The following is a 20,189-nucleotide window of genomic DNA, read 5'->3' as shown; positions in this document are numbered from 1 at the left end:
CGCTGCCAACTTAGCTTGGTCATGGCTTGGTCTAACTATAAATACCTAGTTATTTATTGGTATATAATGGTAGTGTGTAGTACTTTAGAATACTTCCTGTTTGAAAGTCGTTTAAAAAGTCTAAAATGCATGTTTACAAGGGTTTGCCTGCTGCTTTAATTTTGTAATTTTGCTGCAAATGCGATTTACCTAGTATAGGTATTGTACTCGATTCCTCGTTTGCTGACTTGAAGTGTGCAATTTGCAGTTCATCAGATTTAAGTAGTTACGTACGTACATGCACATTGTTGCACAAAAAATGTACGTACCTATAGTATTTTGAGTGTAGTAGTAGTAGTAGTAGTGCACAAGACAGCATACCCAGAACCACAAGTCCAAAAAAATGTACGACTACTAAGCGTTATCAGCAAATCAAACGGTTTAGGGCCGATATGCCGATACAGACTGCAACCCGACTGCAATTTGTATGTGACTGCACGCCAACTGCAACGTCGGCGTGCAGTTCCCAAACAAGTTGCAGTCCGTCTGGACCGGGCCTTAGTAATTAGAATTGAATTTATGGAAGAGGGAACCCTAGGACTTAGTTCGACATTTTAGCATTAGCACTAGGTTTTAGCCATGCCCTAACCCAATTTCAATTCTAGACGCCCAATTCCTAGTTTTGCCTTAATAATGCCCTACGTCTTTTTGCTCAAAATAAAACATGCTATGTGGTTTGTAAGAAAGTTTAATAATAGAAGTAGTGAAAATATCTCCAGTGAATGTATCAACAAAGAAAGTAAACAATAGATTTAGTTAGGTACTAACATATGACTTTCACACTAAAGTCTAGGAATAATTAACTAAAATTTCTTTAATATAAATATACACTAGAAGTGAATGTTTACCACAAGTCAATATTGATTCTTAAGTTAAGCTAAACACAGTACATTTACACAGTGCCTCGCGGGGTGATGGAGCCCGACCGGCGGCCCATACAAGCTCTCACACATACACTCAGGCCTGCGCGCTTCGCCTCGCTAACTAATGACATGCACCCGATGGTAGGAATGTAAGCGACCCCCGCTGTCCCAGTGGACCCCGAGGCGAGGCACGACGGCCCGGTAATACTGCATCCTAACAACAAAAAATTTAGAGCGAAGTGTGCAGAGGGGGTTTAACCACTCTTAAACAGGAGAATGGCGACCTGGCCGAGGTAGAAGTAGATGAAGTGGCGGGTTTCGTGCGTCACGTACGAGCCGAAGTTGCGCCCGACGATGCAGTGCCACGTTGGGTTGTATTTCTTGTCGAATTCCTTCTTGATGAATGCAGCAATATCCTGGAATCAGAAAAAAAGTTTAATTGGAGAACACAGGAAGATAAAACATTTTCGAGCTAAATAGGTATCACATTGGTTCTCAATACAGATTAATTTATAGCAGTAGGTAAACTGAGGGGTCAGTTTCAATCAATATGAAGTTATTTATTGTGCATCCACACCGCAGTTGTTATTGTGGAGCAACACCATTACCTAATGTTACTATGTTGCACAGTGTTGGTCCACAAATGTTAACTGCAGTATGGATGAACTTTTATGCTTGGAAATTGTTCTGAAAAAATAATCAAAATAATTTTTACAATTTAAACCACTAGGGTTAATCATGATAAATACCAAAAAATCAGAATCATTAATTAATTTTCACATGAGAACCTCCAACCACTAACCACAAACAAGGAAACTTGTTATCTGTGGGAACAATTGAAATATAGGTACCTTTTCAATGTTGAACTTTTCAAGCGCTTGCGTCGCACAGTCCACAGCATCCTGCTGCATCTCCTCGCTCATGTCAGCATTCTTGATCACCGCCTTGCGGTCGCACATCTTGTCAGTTGTATGTCTGGAAAGTTCCAAAACTTTAAATCTCACTTGTCGCACTACACTAAGTCTTGCACTGGTAATCCGGGGTGAAAATTAAAGTTTGTTTTTTATTAATCAGGCAAGCAGCGGCTGATGTCTGTATCGCGCGCGCTCTGAGGATGTTCTGAGAAAATCAGGTGTGCAGCCCAGGTAAGTGCTCATTCATGACCTTGCCCTTTAGTTACGGTACATTTACACGAGGCCACTTGGCGAGTTCTAAGACGTTATTGGCGTGTCAATACTGGCAATCCAATATATTGACGTGAGTTTGATGGATTGTCTCATTCACATGCAACTATGATCGCTGGTGAAATCGCTCGCCAAATTGCCTAGTGTAAACGCGCCATTACGAGATCACTGGAACTTAGGAGAGAAATAAATAGGATTATCTATTTCAAACGCGTGGATGGACATTGTCAATAGACCTGGAGCAAAGGTTATCGCCTACCCTTCTAACATTCAATCAATACATTTTCCACACGAGTACAGGACTGTTTATGTTCAATAACAGCTATAAATAACTTTTAACTAAAGGTCAGGCGCGAAACCCGGGACTCTGGATCCAGCGCGCCTTTTACGAAATATGTCAAGTACGCGCGCCGAATAACTTCCAAATACGACACATATTTGCGAACCTTCGCTTTCGCTTCTAATCAAATTACCTGTACTGGGTCTCTGACTCGGCCTTAGGTGGTTTTCTTGTGCTAATTCGAACGGAAGCACTAGCAGTAAGACCCGTCATCAATAAGAAAACGCGAAAATTGCCACCGCTCAGCTAATTCGCTAACATGTTACTCGGCATTATACGAAAAAGATAATGAAAAACTGCGACGTAAAAAGATATTTCTATGGAAACATGACAATTAAATCAATAAAGCGACTTTATTGCACCTTTTTTGCGAACGTAGGTGAAAACATGTTCATCCGCATTCAGACTTTCATGCACCATTTTGTGAATACGGCAAACTACACGTAAATCTCACAATTAACGAATCACTAATCCATTGTTAAGCTAAATAAATGATAAAAATAATGAATTACTTACATTTGCTTCGGAAAAACGATTGAAATATCACGCAAAGATTTTGGTACCGGAGATTCTATGCCTACTCTCTAGAGGATTCTTTCACAGGCTTCTTTCAGCAAAGATCTCTTGTGGTGTGCGGCAGAGGGCGTTCTAAATTCAAAGACAATTCGAAATATTAAAAATGGTTGCGTTCTTTTCTCACGGTTTTTCAACTTTGTTACCGGCTAGTACTAAAGTTTTATTGTAAAGAAGTGTATAAACATATGCGATATAATATAATTACTTAACAAAGCATTTTTATAAGTCTTTTAGTCAAAACAAGTTAAGTAAAAATAAACTATGTTACAAGTTTATTAAGTTGGATTCAATGATTTCTGATCAAACCTCTTTTGAACCATAGACATTAGGACGAAAACAAACATTTCCCTTTCCTCTGGAAATAACTCATTGACGCCATCTTGATTTGTCAAATTTGCCGATCAAGCCGCAATAGCGTTACGCCGGAAAGTTTATATAAATTAATTCGTTATTTGGTGCAGAAATCTTAATTAAAAAGCCATAATCATGTCCGGTGGAAGCGGCGGCAATAGAAATGAGTGCAGAATATACGTCGGAAACCTACCCCCGGACATAAGGACAAAGGACATTCAAGATCTCTTTTACAAATTCGGCAAAGTTACATTCGTTGATTTGAAAAACAGAAAAGGTCCTCCATTCGCATTCGTGGAATTCGAAGATCCGAGGTAAGTCCTGCTATATTTAGCTCGTGTCAGTTGGTGAAATTGTTTGTGTCCCACATATTTGAAGCCCGCAACTTGACAGCCATAATTATGTAGGTATCAAGCATAGCATACCTATTGTCGTACATAGGTATTAAGTTTATTACTATAGGTATTATGGATTATTTATTCATACGTCACTACTGTAATAACGCCAGCTCCAAGGGTAAACAAATTACTATCATTATCCGTATTTAAATCAGTGTAATTATCATTATTATCGTTTCACCAAGTTTCGGGGCCTCGTAATGGTAGTTTACACTTCGCCACCTAATTGAAATGCTAATGTAATGGTTGCAAATGATTCAGTCGGGTTTTGCACCTACAGGCATCGCTAATAACTTTTTACTGTACAGTCAAGTTCATAAATATGTATACATTTTTCCACCTTATTGCAATGGATTAAGGTGAAGATATGTATACATGTTTATGAACTAGACTAGGATTTCAATATTTACAAATCTTTTTTTACTGATGCTGATCAATAGGGTGTCATAAAGATTCAATGAGAAATCAACCTTATTGGCAGGCAATGATACCCTTCAGAAAAATCATCAAATTGTGTACCGAAGAATAATATTGAAATAATGATAAGCTTTTTATATTCATGTGGTAATAAAATGGTATTAAAACAGTAAAGCATAAAATACTTAACCACTTAGCATTAACAGTGTTTCATAACTTATTTGCTATTAAAATGCTAGGTAAAACAACCTTGGAGCATGGAAATCAACTAGCAATACTGTTTTTCACTTGTCTTTTAGTATTAGAAATTAAAATACCTACAAACAGCAACATTCCTAACCATACATCGGTGGACCTTATTGCAAAAGGCATAAGGTCCACCGATGCATTAGGCCAGTGCCATAGAGTTCATTTTTACATAATTTCTAGGTTAATAAGCAAATAATACTGAACTTATTAGGTTTGGTGTTGACTGTTGATTAACAACGCTCGTGTAAATGTAATTACATAGTTATATCAGTACATTTGCGGCTGTTGATAGCATTTTGCTGATAATGGCTCTGTTATTTGTAATTCGTGTCACATCAAAGTGGTTACTTTGTATGAGGAAAATATGTGAAGATAATGTACTAAATTACTTTTCATGTTTTATTATAATACTTTTTTTTCCTTTGCATAATTGAATAGATTTGTGTTGTTAGGAACCCTAGACGTAAGACTTACGGTAATAAAAAAACTTAATTAGTTTGTCAGTCTGGTTCCTATGTAGGTATATATTAATCACTTGTTGCTATGATGTAGGTATGTTTGTTGAATAAGTAAGTAAATAAGTTTGTTGTCTAGACCTGGGTATATCCATTTATTATAGAATTTTTCAAATTGGAAGGGTATGCTGAAAGGTGTAATCTCCATACAATTTATAACCTAAAAATGCCAAATGTTGCAAAATTGTATCTAATTGACATCTATCAGCGTACCCTTCCCCAGTTTGAAAAATACTATGATGAGTTTGCACATTTTATTAGAATATAATTATTATAACATATGTGTTTTAGCATCCAATTAACTACTAGCTATTTATTAATTATAATTATCGTCGAGTTAATAAAATAAGAAATAGTCGATCAATACATTTGCATCATAGCACTTTCTAAGGAGGGTCCTACTCCTACAAATGGTCGGCAACATTGAACAGTGAACCTGTACATGGCACAGGGACGCGGAGGACGCGGTGCGCGCGCGCGACGGGTACGACTACGACGGGTACCGGCTGCGCGTGGAGTTCCCGCGCGGCGGCGGCGGCGGCCGCGGGCCGCGCGGCCAGGGGGCCGAGCGCGCGCCGCGCGGCGCCGGCCGCGGCCCGCCCGCGCGCCGCTCCGAGTACCGCGTGCTCGTCACCGGCCTGCCGCCCTCGGGCTCGTGGCAGGTAAGCTACGCTACGACGGGTACCGGCTGCGCGTGGAGTTCCCGCGCGGCGGCGGCGGCGGCCGCGGGCCGCGCGGCCAGGGGGCCGAGCGCGCGCCGCGCGGCGCCGGCCGCGGCCCGCCCGCGCGCCGCTCCGAGTACCGCGTGCTCGTCACCGGCCTGCCGCCCTCGGGCTCGTGGCAGGTAAGCTACGCTACGACGGGTACCGGCTGCGCGTGGAGTTCCCGCGCGGCGGCGGCGGCGGCCGCGGGCCGCGCGGCCAGGGGGCCGAGCGCGCGCCGCGCGGCGCCGGCCGCGGCCCGCCCGCGCGCCGCTCCGAGTACCGCGTGCTCGTCACCGGCCTGCCGCCCTCGGGCTCGTGGCAGGTAAGCTACGCTACGACGGGTACCGGCTGCGCGTGGAGTTCCCGCGCGGCGGCGGCGGCGGCCGCGGGCCGCGCGGCCAGGGGGCCGAGCGCGCGCCGCGCGGCGCCGGCCGCGGCCCGCCCGCGCGCCGCTCCGAGTACCGCGTGCTCGTCACCGGCCTGCCGCCCTCGGGCTCGTGGCAGGTAAGCTACGCTACGACGGGTACCGGCTGCGCGTGGAGTTCCCGCGCGGCGGCGGCGGCGGCCGCGGGCCGCGCGGCCAGGGGGCCGAGCGCGCGCCGCGCGGCGCCGGCCGCGGCCCGCCCGCGCGCCGCTCCGAGTACCGCGTGCTCGTCACCGGCCTGCCGCCCTCGGGCTCGTGGCAGGTACTCATTCATTACAGAGACGCCACCTCTTCTGTCTGCCGCGGAGCTCTTCCCGCTGAGTGTCGTGGCCGGATCATAGAATTTAATCATTTCATGATATGGTTAGGTTAGGTTTGACTTTTCCATTTTACGGCCCTGGTCAAACGATTGTTTCATGAAATAATCAATTTGTAAGATCAGGGACCGATTGCATAACAAACTACAACTAATATTACAAGCGGAACTCCTTATTTAATAAGTGAAATTAGAAAAAGAGTTCCGCTTGTAATATTAGTTGTAGTTTGTTATGCAATCGGCCCCTGATCTATGACTTATACACTCAGTCATTACACAGAGAGGTCAGCTAGTCTGATGATGGATTGGATACCACGAGTTACCATATTGATGTTGTCACTAAACTTTGGCAGTGCTAATTAAACACAATTTTAGTTACAATAGAAGTGGCTACCAAAATTATGCTTTCTTAAACTGAATCTACTATATATAACAAAGCCACTCACAAACTTAATTGTATCAAAATTGCTGACTTCGTCTATTAAAGCTAAACTTCTGTGTTAGGATCTGAAAGACCACATGCGCGAGGCCGGCGACGTGTGCTTCGCGGACACGTTTAAAGATGGCACCGGTGTGGTGGAGTTTTTGCGCCACGAGGATATGAAGTATGCTGTGAAGAAGTTGGACGATTCGAGGTTTAGAAGCCATGAGGCGAGTATCTTTGTTAATTAACTTCAACAAATACTAATAAAAAACTTCATAAAATATATTTTATAATGAATGGTCAATGTAAAAGTGATTGATTGAGTTAGTACTTGATTAATTTGCATTTGCACCAAGCAGAGCTGTATATTGGTGTTATTGTGTTTCTATAAATATAAAAAAAAAAACTATTGTTTTAGGGCGAGGTTTCGTATATTCGAGTGAAGGAAGACTACGGCGGCGGGGGCGCCGACCGTTACAGTGGTGATCGCGACAGGTATGTGTCGCTAAAGCTCGTACAGATACATTCTAAGGTATTTGTATGAATATAGTGTAGTCATTTTTGACTTTTAAGAGGTAACGTATGTATATTCTTTTCATATATTTGCCTCGGTAGGTTTTAAGGCAGCACGTTATTCCTCAGGTCGCGGTCGTACTCGCCGCGGCGGCGCGGCTCGCCCACGTACTCGCCGGTGCGGCGCTCGTACTCGCGCTCGCGCAGCCGCTCGCCGCCGCCGCGCGCCTCGCGGGACCGCTCGCCGGCGCCCCGGGAGCGCGACCGCGACTACTGAACACTCGCCACCCCCAGGTCGGTCCTACATTTAAATCCTACATACTAAAATGACAGTATGATTGAATATTTTCTTTACCCGGGCGAGCTTATGTCCCGATTTTATACTAAAATAGGCGAGTCTTCACAGAACGACCCACCTCCCGAGGAAATTTTTGTCCGAAGCGGCTCGGTCGCTGGAGACGTGCCTCGCAACTCGCAATAGGGCTGAGACGCATCTACACAGACCGAGCCGACTAGTTCTGTGTGGACCCGACTAATGATAATGAATGAATCGGTTCGACAGATTGAAACGCTCCATCTGGAATAGCAAACACACTTTAACCACTGTATGTTAACACTTACAATAAGCATTACACTGTTTGCGAGATCGAGGACACAAACAGCTAAGTACCTATACAGAGACCTCAAAGTTTCAATGACACAAAAATGAAGTGTAAGATTATCACTGATAACAGCACAATTCAAAATAAACATTTCATGTAGTTACCCTTTGCTTCACATCAGTCATATCCCCTAGTCATAGTCCCTATTTGACATGTTTCTAATAGAACAAAACTAATTTTAACATTTCTTGTATATACCAGTTAATTACTTATCATTAATTATCACTTGAATTATTTCCTTTTCTGTTCTGCACTTTTAAGAAAATATCCATTAACATAGTACTGTAGTTTCAAAATCCATTTGAATACCGTACCTAATGTAGCTTGTAGCTCATGCTCATATCATGTAGTAAAACCCCTATTTAGCTACAATTCTTTATCCTCGTAACAAAGTCTTATCTTTTCTTGAGTAACCTAGATGCATAAGTGAAACTCACAAATTATTAAAAAATTATTAAACAAAAATCAACCTTATTTGTGTACTAATATGGTTCACTATGGCTATGATCTTGTGGTGGTAATTAGTGAATTTTGCTTGTCACCTGACCACTCATAAAAAAAAACTCATGTACCATTTTACCAAAACAAATAGTGTTTTCTTTTGACTGCTTTTATATAACCATATCTGTGTGAATAGAAGCTGGGACCTGTTTCCTATAAAACAACCGAGCCGATAACATTAGGACTTGAAAAAGTTGTAATTTTATCATAGTGGTGTTTTGTACGGAACAGGTGCCTGACCCTTGTTGATGTGTGTCGACAGCGGCGGCGGCGGTGGCGGCGCGGCGCGGCGACTAGCATAAGTTTACCTTAATGTATAGCGACTTGCCTCCTGACACGACAAACATATTTTACATGTAGACTGTTACACCAAGACTTATTTGGTAAACTGTGTATTAGATTTGAGGAATGACCGACAAAAAATAGCATTTCAAATTTTGTCCTTTTTTTCTAGAGATTGGTGATATTTTAGAATAGAAAACAAAGCTAATTTTAAAAATGAAATTGTTGATATAATATATTGTAGTCAGGAGGTATCTCGCGCGATATGACGATTTGTATGACTAAAAGCGTTTTCTTTTGTTTCATCCACTGTGGATTGGATTGGCTCGGAGTTGCTTGCTGGATGAGGGCGTAGGATCGCGGATAGGATGCACTCTGCGCGGATCTTTGGATTTTTGGATCGTACCGAAGGATATCGGATCTTTGGATTTTTTGGATCGTACCGAAGGATCGGATCTAGGATTTTTTGGATCGGACCGAAGGATCGGATCTCGGGATTTTTGGATCGTTGCAAAGGATTTTTGGATCTCGGACTTGCTTAAAAACTTTCGGATTGTGCGCCGGATCGGATCGGATTGGACCGGACCAGGATCACGGATCTTTGGGTATGATTTTGAAATTTTTGCAAATAATTCTTTCTGTTGAGTGCACGCGGGCCGCGCGGGCGAGGGACCCAATGTTGCACCGACGTGTCTTACCTCTAATGGCTCAAACACACTTGGATTCACCAAATAGTGAATTCAAGCTATTTGAGCCATTAGAATTAATGAACGTTTTTGCAACTCGGCAGCAACCTCCATTATGTAACTTTGATTATAAGGCGAGACCAGCAAAGCTTGTATGTAATACACAACTCTGCGAGTCTGCCTTTCTACTAAACATGATAATCCTTCAAATATTACATTCATGAATTAATAATTACTATTGTCATTATAAATAATCATTAAAAACTAATTTGAGTTCATTGTGATGCTTATGAATTTTTTAACGTACGTTAAAACGGTCATTTCGTATTTGGTGTTTTTAAGTACAATTATGTGTACCAATGAATTAAGGATATTTAATAAGTTTTAGTTATCCTTGCCGGCGTCACTCCAAAATATATTGATTTAAATTATGTGTATAGTCAGTGTCATGTAGCTGATCTATTTGTATTTACTTTCACTAATTCAAAGCTATTTTGACACTTGAGTATTAGTCGCGATAAGTTAAAATAAGGAACTTAAGATTACGGTTTTATTTTGGGTGGGCGGAATGTTCAGTTTTCGCTTTTTAAGGATTTTGATTAAGTCAAAGTTAAAAAATATTGGTTTTGCTATATACTTAAGTTATTACTTATTGCGGCTTTAGATGTATTAGGGATAATTGAGACGCATTCCAAACAGTGTTTGTACTGTAAATTGTTTGAATTGGTACTATTGGTGGTATTTGTTTTGGAGCGGCGCCGGCGCGAGCACCGACTCGCGGCGACTACACGGATGTTATTATGGGATTTTAAACGATTACATTTTTGTCATTATATCCACATATAGACGCACCACACGAATTGACTTTATCCTAAATTCAGAACCTGAATTTTTATGATCACATTGTCTATGACACCTGTTTATGGAAATATTTCTATGACAGAATAAGTGTGTGGTGCGGCTAACAAACATTTTTTTTAATATATAGCCTAACTAGTGGTTGAACATGATAATTAACATAGTCAAAAGGATAGCTCGCAATTATTGAAGCATAACTAACACATTTTGGAACATCACCTTTTGATGTCAATCGCTCAATGACCCAATTCTCAGCTCGATCGAGGCAAACATTGGCCCTTATAACTGGGTCAGTGCCCTGATACAATGTTATATTACAGATTCCTCTCGCATGAGCTGTTATAGTCATTGTTATTTTTATTAGGCTCAATCGATTATAAAGTGTCAATACTAAATCGATCTGAGGTCATGATACAAAGTTAGCGCCTTGGCCTTTTTGAGCCGCGGCCAAGAATCATTTCCTTGGCGCCTCTTGGGCGACAACTCGGCTATTATGACCGTGTCGGGACTAATTGACGAGTATATTCGTAGCACAATCGATATTCGAGGTTAAATATACGAATTTGCTATGAAAATATAGTTCAACAAGATTCGCTTTCAACGAGACATCGTAAAATCTTGAACTTTTCCGTTACAAAAAAAATTGAATTTGCATATCAGACGTATCAGTATTTTTCATATATAAATTATTTCATCATAAATTATCTCCAAATATGAGTCGAGCTTTTGGGTCAATAGGTTAGTGGTATATTGCTAATAAAATTTTGGTGTGGTAGAAAGTAGCTCACAAGTCACCCATCTACACTCAAATTTAAATAGGCTAGTTTTATAGGGTTAGAATAAGTAAATTATTGTATAGTAAAATATTAGCAGAACTTTAATTTTTTGTTTGACATCTGATCGGCCTGACTATAACTATGAATATTGTTAAAATCCCGTGTACCATCCTTGTATCGCTTACCCTCGCCCTTCGCGATTCCCTAACACTTGCTTTTCGATGTTTATACACCCGTAGGCTTAGCACAAGTGCGCACTAACTTGCGCGCGAGATAGACTACCCGATTTTCTAAAATGTATTCATTGGGATGATGACACATGATTTTTATAACATTTAGTTAAATCAATTGAAAAAGAGCCATCACAATAAATTGGACACGAAAAAAAAAATTAACAAAAACATACAAAACCACAAAGTTTCCATTTTTAGGTTTTATTTTTATATTTCTAAAGTGATAAAAATGTTCCTTATATTGAAAAATACATTGCATAGCAACTATACATAAACGCAATATTTTACCCTCAATCATAGCATAGTAGCAATTCTTGTTTTCTATACTTCAAGACGGCGTCTACTCAAGCGTGACGTCACTTCAGAGTACCGTTTCAATCATCTAGCCTTTTAATAATGGACGGGTAGTCTATCTCTTGCGCGATACTGCCGCGGCGCACTCGTGCTAGCCCTATAGGCTCCGGAGCGATCGCTTCCCGCCCTAGTAGCTAACTAGCATGCTACGCCGAGTGTGTGACTGGTCTTTACTCTGAGCAAGCGGGAGGTATGTTAGACGGCCGAGCGCTAGGCGAGGTCTAAATATCACAAATGTATATGTACTTGTAATTTAGGTTCTGCATTCCATGCCGACAGTTTGATGGACTCAATAAATTCCTTTTAAAAATTGGTTGTTTTATTTGTATCAAACCTTAACCTTTTCGACGCCGTGTCAAACACAAAAAGTGACAGAAACTGTCACTCGGACGCCACGACACCAAAATGTCAAAACTGAAATTGAACTTTATGCATATGCACGTAGGTCTGTGGTGCTCTGTGGTCTGTGACGGATTAATCGGTCTTTGGCGTTGGACCTACGGTGCGGATATATCGGTCATTGGCGTCCAAAAGGTTAATACAGGGAATACTTACAGTAACATTAGGCAGCTATCCAAATGGTGATAGCATGCATATTTATATACTATATAGCATAATTATTTTAATTGCCGCCTCCCAATACTATTTATAATTTCACTTCTATCATTTGCATACAATTTTGGTTTAGTCAGATCTGCCATCATTGTTTGTAAATCCAAAAGTAACTGAATAAGTATCCAGAATAAGATGAAACAACCACCATGGAGAGAACCATTTTGAAAATAAAAGTAGGTAGTTTATTTTATTCTCAAAAATTGTAACGTGAACACCATCATACAACGGAAACGTCAGTTCTCTTTCATTCTAATACCTACCGTAGTTTCATATGTCCATAATATAAGGACATATCCAAAAATGCACTTATTTACACTTATACCTAATCTAATGAATTGAATAATAAATATTTGAATATCAAATCAATACAATAGTATGGTCATGTAAGAAAGTGGTTTGGGTAAGTTTCAACTTTAAACCGTTATTTGATCCTCTTTCTTGCCGTTCACGGGTCAAATAAGTTCCCTTGTTAGATCTTGAATCCCGAATGTATAGCGGTGACGCCGAAGGTGAGGTTTTCATAGGTGACCTGCCTGAAGCCCGCGTCCTCGATCATGGACTTGAACTTCTCCTGAAATTATTTATATCATGAGGTAACTAAGGGCCCTATCACACTGGCTATTTGCGAGCTAGTTGAAAAGCGCGCAACGATTTCGCTGCGTAGAAAGATAAAGATTGGGATTCTTTGAAAATACGTTGCGCGCTCGCAAATCGCCAGTGTGATAGGGCCCTAACTGATTTACGGACCCCAGGCCTAAAAACGAAAATACGACCAACGATCGATCGATATTATCAAAATAAAAATTATAAAATGGCCGACCGTAGACAGGTCATCCGTTGCCGGGCGTCAGACCGTCAACATCTCCTGAAGATGCCTCGTAGAGAGGCGAAACAAGTGTCGACTATTGTATTATTCTTATTGTTCTTTTGGTGGTGGTTTGTTATATTTATTTGCGTATTTATTTTTGCGGTGGGAGGGTGGGAACATTAATTGCATGTAAAAATACGCAAGTAAGTAGGTAAAACGGGTTAGCAATGATTGACTAGCACGTTATCTTTTCGCGGATTAGCAAAGTAATATTTTGGTTCTAATTAATATGGATTTCCGCAAAGTAACTCCTGATTCTATTCCCTAAATAAAAATTACAAATCTTACGATGGATGCTGTCTGCCTGTAAGTAAGTTATTTACAAAATAACCTGTGCCGGAGGTACTGCTCTTCCATATCTACAATGCTTTTTTTTATTCATTTAATTATTGTTTACTGTAAAGGTCATCCGATATAGGATCGGACAATGTGAAAGCGCTGTTAGGCTTAGGTCGTAGTGTTCAAGTTGAAGAGAACTGACCTGATTAGGGAACTGGCGGATGCTCTCGACTAGATACTGGTAGGGCTTCCACTGGCCCGCTATGAGCTGCCCCAGCACTGGGATCACTTGGAACGAGTATTGGTCGTACGCCCTGAAATAATAGTTGGTAAATTATTAGTGCTGAATAGAAATGACCGGCCAAGTGCGAGTCGGACTCGCGCACGAAGGGGCTATTCATAAATTACGTCATTTCAAATTAGGGGGGGGGGGGGGGGCTCTGGACATCGGATGATGGTAGCATGACGGAGGAAACGGTCATTCGAAGCATGATTTTAGGAGGGGGGGGGTCAAAAATCGTCAAAAAACGATGACGTAATTTATGGACCCCCAAGGGTTCCGTACCATTACGCAAAAAACGGCAATAAAATCACGTTTGTTTGTTTTGTTTAGTATTTGTTATAGCGGCAACAGATATACATCATCTGTGAAAATTTCAACTATCACAGTTCATGAGATACAGCCTGGTGACAGACAGACGTACGGACAGCGGAATCTTAGTAATAGGGTCCAGTTTTTACCCTTTGGGTACGGAACCCTAAAAATGAATCCGAACATTGCAAGAAGGTATGTCACTTGCAATAATATGTTACAACGTAGGTCGCGTAAATAATGACATGATCTTATTTGTAGCGCAATTACAGAGCATATTATTGCAGGGTGATTGCACAGTCGAGGAATTTGATTGGATCTACCTAGTGAATAAAAAAAATCTACCTTGGATCTATAGAGAATGAATAAAGGCATGTTTACACTAATAATTTTGCTGACTGTACGTCGATAGCTAGAGACTTGCAGATGTAGTGCATAATTATTTTCCATCGTATTTTCACGGAAACGTAACATCGTGCCTTGCTATTTCAGTCAGTCTCGGTACAAAAAGTGCTGAGGTTGACTGAAGTAGCATGACAAATACGAACGTTTCCGAGAAAATACGATGGAAAACAATTATGCACTACACCACCACCACCATCTGTACCACTGTAAAGTCTCGTTGGGCAGATGGCTGAACTCGAGACACATGAAGCGGCCGCCGGGCGCCAGCACGCGGTACGCCTCCTCTAGCACCTGGAACGAGACAATTTTGGTTACGTCGCGACATCTACTATCGAGTAGCAGTACTAATAAGTTCGCTTCTTGACGACTACGAAAATAATAGGCGTTTTGGTAAGAAAACTGATGAATGGAGCGAGCACTCCACTGCTTACATTGCTTACTTTTTAGGGTTCCGTAACTCAAAAGGAAAAAACGGAACCCTTATAGGATCACTCGTGCGTCTGTCTGTCCGTCCGTCTGTCACAGCCTATTTGCTCAAAAACTACTGGACCAATGAAGTTGAAATTTGGTACACATATGAAAGTCTGTGACCCAAAGACGGACATGTAATAAAAACAAATGAATTTTAAGCATAGGGGGCACTTTTAGGGGGAATATGAGAAAATTAAAAAATAAAGTTTTGCAAACCATATCGTGTAACATATTAAATGAAAGGGCTTATTTTGAAGATCTCAAATATATTTTTTCTATAATTTTATATGAAATAGTTTAGAAATTAAGAAAATAGGCAAAAAATAACCATTCCCCCCCTCCCCTCCCTTAATTCCGATACTACTGGGTCTAAAATTATGAAAAAAAATACACATAATAGTTCTTTACCTCTAGATGACAGGAAAACCTAATAGAAATCTACCGTCAAGCGTGAGTCGGACTTAAGAAGAAGAACGCGGTTGGGCTGTTTTAGGGACACAGCCGTAATGGTTTACGTGAAACGTGGTGTGGACAGCCTTTGCGAAGGCCGAAGGCCGAGCTACGCGTAGGGCCGAAGGCCCGAAGCGTCCCCCAGAGAACTTTTGAAACGCACGGCCGAAGGCCGAGTTGCGGAAAATTAGTGCTTAAACACCGAAAAAATATAGTACAAGTGTCTGAATGCGCAGGTCGAAGGCCCTGAAGGCCCGGAGCCTCTGACATGTGCATGCTTCCTGCAAAGGAGATCGTCGATTTTGTTCTATCTTTTGCTAAGCGATACCTATAGATTACTGGAAAAACGTAGTCTGCAATTAAGCGTGAACCGGACTTAAGAATAAGAATTGCGGATAAGCTCTATCAGGGCCACAACCGCAATTGTTTACGTGAAACGTGGTGTGGACAGCTAGTGCGAAGGTCGAAGGCCAAGCTCTGCGTTGGGCCGAAAGCCTGGAGCATCCGAGAGAGGTGCGCCTCCACGTAAGGTTGAAGGATGAGCTGTAGTGTAGGAGGTTAAGTGCTCAAACAGAACAAATAATTGGTGTAAGTACGAGTAGCTAAATGAGAAGGCTGTAGTGCCGTATATCAGAGGGTCTACCGCGAACACCGAAGTTCGCAAATTGCGGAGATTTCTCTTTTACTCCAATGAAACCGTAATTAGAGTGACAGAGAGAAATGCCAGCAATTTGCGAACTTCGATTTTCGCGGTTATAGCCCTGTTATCTTGAAATAACAGAGATACGCCTAACCAATGCAAAAAAATGTAGGCACTATGATTAACCCAATACTTGAACAAAATTTAATGCGTAACTATCCTTTGATAGCTCAGTTAAAAAACACGGAAAAGCCGGGGCGTGCCCCAAGCCAGCCGTGTGTGGAACAATTGAATGTACTTAAGAACTTCGCTTTGCTCACTCGTTCGAAAATGTGTGCAGTACGGAACCCTTGGGACGCGAGTTCGACTCGCACTTGACCGTTTTTTTTTCTCTATGTTTATATGAAACGAGTCAGCACATCAACAATTTGGGTATTTTGTTGTTACTGTACCTTATCAATATGTGTGCAGTTGCGGATGCCGAAGGCGATGGTGTAAGCGGTGTAGCTGTCGTCAGCGTGGGGTAACTTCTCTGCATCTCCGCACACCCAGTCAATGTCCACTCCACATGACTCCGCAGTATAACCCAGTCTGAAAAAGTAACGGGCAGAATTATTATTTTTTATTAATTAAGACCAAAATACACAACTTCATTGGAATTTGGCCCTAGGCCCTTGTGACAGACAGACAGCAGAGTCTTAGTAATAGGGTCCCGTTTTTACCCTTTGGGTATGGAACCCTAAAAAAGTAGTTTTAACAAAAGGCTCTTGAGTCATAATAATATTCATACTTTTGTGCCCTGAGTTTGCCTACATCGAGCATTGCTTGGTTGATATCGCAGACAGTGACGGCACTCCGTCTGCCCTCTGGTGCAGGGCCCAGGTTCTTCAGATAGTTTATATACCGGAATGTAATGTCCCCTGTAATCCAAGAATATGGGTAATTAGTCACTAAAATAGGATAAACAAACGTATGAAGGTGAAACACAGTTTTAGTACATAGGTAATTGAAATTTGCAATTAAAATTATTTCCATTGTGTAAGAATTATAACCAATCTTGTATAATATATCCTTTAGTTATTTGTTATTCTTATTAAGATGCCAATACAAAGAGAGTAGTGAGTTTTTTATAAGGTTTCTTTTTGTCTGAATATTAATAAGACTATCTCATTTTAGCTGCATAATTCATTGCATTTTTATTGTGCTATGGTATTCATGATGTCTTCCAAAAGCAGTTTTTTTAAAGATTACATTTAAAAATCATCCACTGTCAATTAAAATAAGCATAAAGTTAAATAAATAATTGACTTATACCTGTGCCACCAGCAACATCTAGCAGCTTGGTCCCGTGTGTGGGAGCCAGCCGCTGCATGAAGATATCCTTCCACAGGCGGTGGATGCCCAGCGACATGGCATCATTCATTACATCATACTTCTCTGCCACCGTCTCAAATACATTGTGCACTGAAAAACAAAGATGATGTATTGCAAAACTTACAGTTTTTCTTCACTTTATTATTTGGAGGTTTCCGAAGATATTCTAAAGTAATTTTGCAATGCTCGGTAGTACGTGGGCAATACTGAAAGATTCTGATAAATGAGACAACTTATTTTTTTTAAGTGGCCAGTCCAGGAATTTTCAGTACTTATGCCCTAAGTAGTATATTTTATTGGTTATCAATCAAACTATATTGTACGTAAAGATTCAGCTATAGTTACGACACTTATAAGAAAAAGTGTAGGTGATAAGATTTACAAAGTCAAGTATTTCAATCTTACACTAACCTTTTTTCCACTTCTCTTTCTCATCGACTGTTTCGAAGCCAAAATGAGTCTGTTTAGATTTTTCGCTTTCGTTGACTTTTTCAGACGTCTGAGTACTTAGCACTCTCAGTCGCATGTGACTGCTTGATCGTCCCAGTTTAGCTAACTTTAAAACTGAATTTCTTAACGCCATAGTTTGAGCAGCTAATTTAATATTTCCTAAATAAAATCCTATTGGAATAAAATACGCACGGCGCACGAGTCAGCTGTTATGTACCGAATGTCAATGTCACATTGACAGTCCGTTTAAATACTGCTATGCGTTAGGGTGCACGGACCTAGAGAGTAAACCGGATAGTGTACATTAGCCAAAAAGTGTGTCCACATGAGAAGTCAAGGTGGGCCGTTGCATCTCTTTCTAATTAGGGTGACCATAAGTCATATGTATGTGGGATATTAGGATAACATTGAATATATAGTTTGGCCAGGATCTTTTCTTATTCATGCATAGTTATATCAGTTATAAAGAATCATACTGTCTTTTCGCTGTACTAGTATTATGGCCTAAAAAGGGATGGATATAGTTTTTTTTTCTCTTCTGTACAACGCTTCACACAACCTTAGGTACTTAATTTAGTTGTTCTAAAAACTGTTATTAATAGGAGTAGATGCTGGACCACAGCATATATTGCATATATGGATATATGGATGCTGGTATAGTTATAGGTTAAAACAAAACATAATTTGCATGCCTAGATTATTGGCGAAATGTGCTGAACTCGCAAAATTGTATGTTAACATCAAATTTCTGTACCTACCACATTTCTAGCAAATAAATTTCTATTTCTATTTCACAAACATGGTCGATCCACAGGAAGGTGGTCCGCCGTAACGTCTGTCAAGAATACAGGTATGAGTGAGAGAGATAGAGAGACAGATATGCTGACAGAACCAGAGGGTCTACCGCGAACCGCATTCGACGTGTCGCCCCTCTGTCACACTTACGTACGAAAGTGCTACAAAGAGGCAACACGTCGAAAGCGGCTCGGGGTAGGCTCTCAGGACACCCCCACTGTCCTGAGAGCTTTTTACAGTCTTTGCCGCGTTAGGTCCCAGGCCCTTTATAGCAAGCACTAGCCGCCCCTTTCTCAGCACCCATCATATAGACTGCCGCTTAAAATATCTGGCCGCCCTAGGCCCGGGCCTACTCGGCCTTAGGGCAAATCCGCCACTGCCACAGGATCGCGTGGGACCGCTACGCCCGTTTGCTATAGTTTTTAACTAGGACGCTTGTCACTGGAGCATAGACACCGAAGTTTGCATCGTTTGACAAGCATCTTTCTCTGTCTCTGTGATTACTCCTTTATAGGAGTAAAAGAGAAAGATGCCCGCAATTTGCGAGCCTCGGTGTTCACGGTGGTAGGGCATCTGTGCGAAAAGAGAAGAGTCGTGAAATGTAAAGAAACTAGTGATGTGCCGTTCCCAGTAAATTTTCCAAAGAGGGTAAATTCCTAGTAACGTTTCTGGTATCGTCCCAAAAGTCAGTAAATTACCATAAAGTTCTATTTTTCTTTTATTATCAATGTGTTTTTTTATAATTATTATTATAACAATGTATAAATGTGTCTGTAATGTTTTAATTTAAACATGCCGAAATAAATACATACCTATTCATATAAACTTACTTTTAAGTACGTAATAAGAATTGTGTAACACTGATTCTCATCGTGCCGACATCATGGTCACCCTAATGAGTTTGACAATGTTGACTTGTAATTTTATCGCAAAATGTAATAATTGTGGCTTCCTTGTGAAACAATATTCCACAATTAGAAATTCTTTCACTCCTACAACCTTTAACGCAACATTTATTCACCATTTTTAAGAAATTTTTCATTCACGTGTTTTGATAACATGTCACCACACGTTAGGGATACCAATTAATATTCAAAGTTACTATAATGTCTACCATATCAAAATTAATGTTTTTTTTGTTGTGCACATGCTTGGTTAAATCAGTTAATAATATTGACATCATAATTATTTACAAATTTCTTAAAAGATATCAGAATCTTACTCTAAATATAGCACTTAAATAATATAAGAAGGTATTTAACTTCAGTAATATATTGATATAAATACTACCACAATGGTATATTTTTAACATTGGCAACATGTGCGAGTGAGACACCGCGACCCACCTTTGCTATCTCAAGTGGACCGTTTTCTCTAGTCTGGTAAGAACGTCTTTCTGGCTCGGTGATAAGGTTAAATTTAGTATGGCAGAAAAAGTGACAGTTCACTCCATCTTATAACTTCATGTTAGGGTGGTACTCCATCTGTCTATCCAATGGGGTTGGCAACTGTCAAAGGTTTGCCTAGATGGCGCCATCATAGCTTGCCCCTTTTTCTATGAGATTTGGCTTAAAGAGCTGGGCCC

At 40.9% G+C, this 20,189-nt stretch overlaps 3 protein-coding genes across 5 annotated transcripts in view; 1 reads left to right on the top strand and 2 right to left on the bottom strand.

The window, feature by feature from the left end:
* Window positions 1-18,024, bottom strand: part of LOC134799904 (2-methoxy-6-polyprenyl-1,4-benzoquinol methylase, mitochondrial) — a 98,720-nt gene extending 80,696 nt beyond the window's left edge. The window contains exons 1-7 of one of the 2 annotated variants that reach the window (XM_063772341.1): window positions 17,771-18,024; window positions 17,300-17,449; window positions 16,776-16,905; window positions 16,438-16,576; window positions 14,627-14,715; window positions 13,630-13,741; window positions 12,751-12,851 (exon numbers count right to left, since the gene is read on the bottom strand). In XM_063772341.1, the coding sequence (XP_063628411.1) occupies window positions 12,751-12,851; window positions 13,630-13,741; window positions 14,627-14,715; window positions 16,438-16,576; window positions 16,776-16,905; window positions 17,300-17,449; window positions 17,771-17,942 (893 nt within the window). In that variant the 5' untranslated portion in view covers window positions 17,943-18,024. Of the gene's footprint in view, window positions 1-12,749; window positions 12,852-13,629; window positions 13,742-14,626; window positions 14,716-16,437; window positions 16,577-16,775; window positions 16,906-17,299; window positions 17,450-17,770 lie in introns of those variants that run through there. The other variant, XM_063772340.1, reaches the window with a different exon arrangement.
* LOC134799917 (dynein light chain 2, cytoplasmic) lies at window positions 712-3,092 on the bottom strand. Of its 2 annotated transcripts, none has more exons than XM_063772356.1 (3): window positions 2,943-3,092; window positions 1,754-1,877; window positions 712-1,318 (listed from the first exon to the last, which is right to left on the bottom strand). In XM_063772356.1, exons 2-3 carry the CDS (start codon window positions 1,859-1,861, stop codon window positions 1,157-1,159), a joined length of 270 nt encoding a protein of 89 aa, XP_063628426.1. In that variant the 5' UTR covers window positions 1,862-1,877; window positions 2,943-3,092; the 3' UTR covers window positions 712-1,156. The 2 variants fall into 2 exon arrangements, with proteins under 2 accessions (XP_063628426.1, XP_063628425.1); XM_063772355.1 differs by lacking the exon at window positions 2,943-3,092 and adding an exon at window positions 2,560-2,703.
* LOC134799938 (serine/arginine-rich splicing factor 1B) lies at window positions 3,351-11,973 on the top strand. The gene is made up of 6 exons (XM_063772376.1): window positions 3,351-3,667; window positions 5,384-5,594; window positions 6,881-7,027; window positions 7,219-7,295; window positions 7,443-7,607; window positions 8,739-11,973. The coding sequence occupies exons 1-5, from the start codon at window positions 3,489-3,491 to the stop codon at window positions 7,588-7,590; spliced, it is 762 nt and encodes a 253-aa protein (XP_063628446.1). The 5' UTR covers window positions 3,351-3,488; the 3' UTR covers window positions 7,591-7,607; window positions 8,739-11,973.
* Window positions 18,025-20,189: the final 2,165 nt, after the last annotated feature.

Source organism: Cydia splendana, chromosome 19 (genome assembly GCF_910591565.1).
Source record: "Cydia splendana chromosome 19, ilCydSple1.2, whole genome shotgun sequence".
In the NCBI taxonomy this organism is placed as follows: Eukaryota; Metazoa; Arthropoda; class Insecta; order Lepidoptera; family Tortricidae; genus Cydia; species Cydia splendana.
This window is presented reverse-complemented; position numbering and strand designations above follow the sequence as displayed.

Bases quoted from the DNA above. Each gene is read 5' to 3' on its own strand.
- LOC134799917 (XM_063772355.1), bottom strand. From the start codon at position 2,639: ATGACGGGTCTTACTGCTAGTGCTTCCGTTCGAATTAGCACAAGAAAA. The intron at 1,878-2,559 runs GTAATTTGATTA...GGAACTTTCCAG, and splicing joins GAGTCAGAGACCCAGTACAG to ACATACAACTGACAAGATGT. The intron at 1,319-1,753 runs GTACCTATATTT...TTCTGATTCCAG, and splicing joins AAAAGTTCAACATTGAAAAG to GATATTGCTGCATTCATCAA.
- LOC134799938 (XM_063772376.1), top strand. From the start codon at position 3,489: ATGTCCGGTGGAAGCGGCGGCAATAGAAATGAGTGCAGAATATACGTC. The intron at 3,668-5,383 runs GTAAGTCCTGCT...TACATGGCACAG, and splicing joins GTGGAATTCGAAGATCCGAG to GGACGCGGAGGACGCGGTGC. The intron at 7,296-7,442 runs GTATGTGTCGCT...GTTATTCCTCAG, and splicing joins TACAGTGGTGATCGCGACAG to GTCGCGGTCGTACTCGCCGC.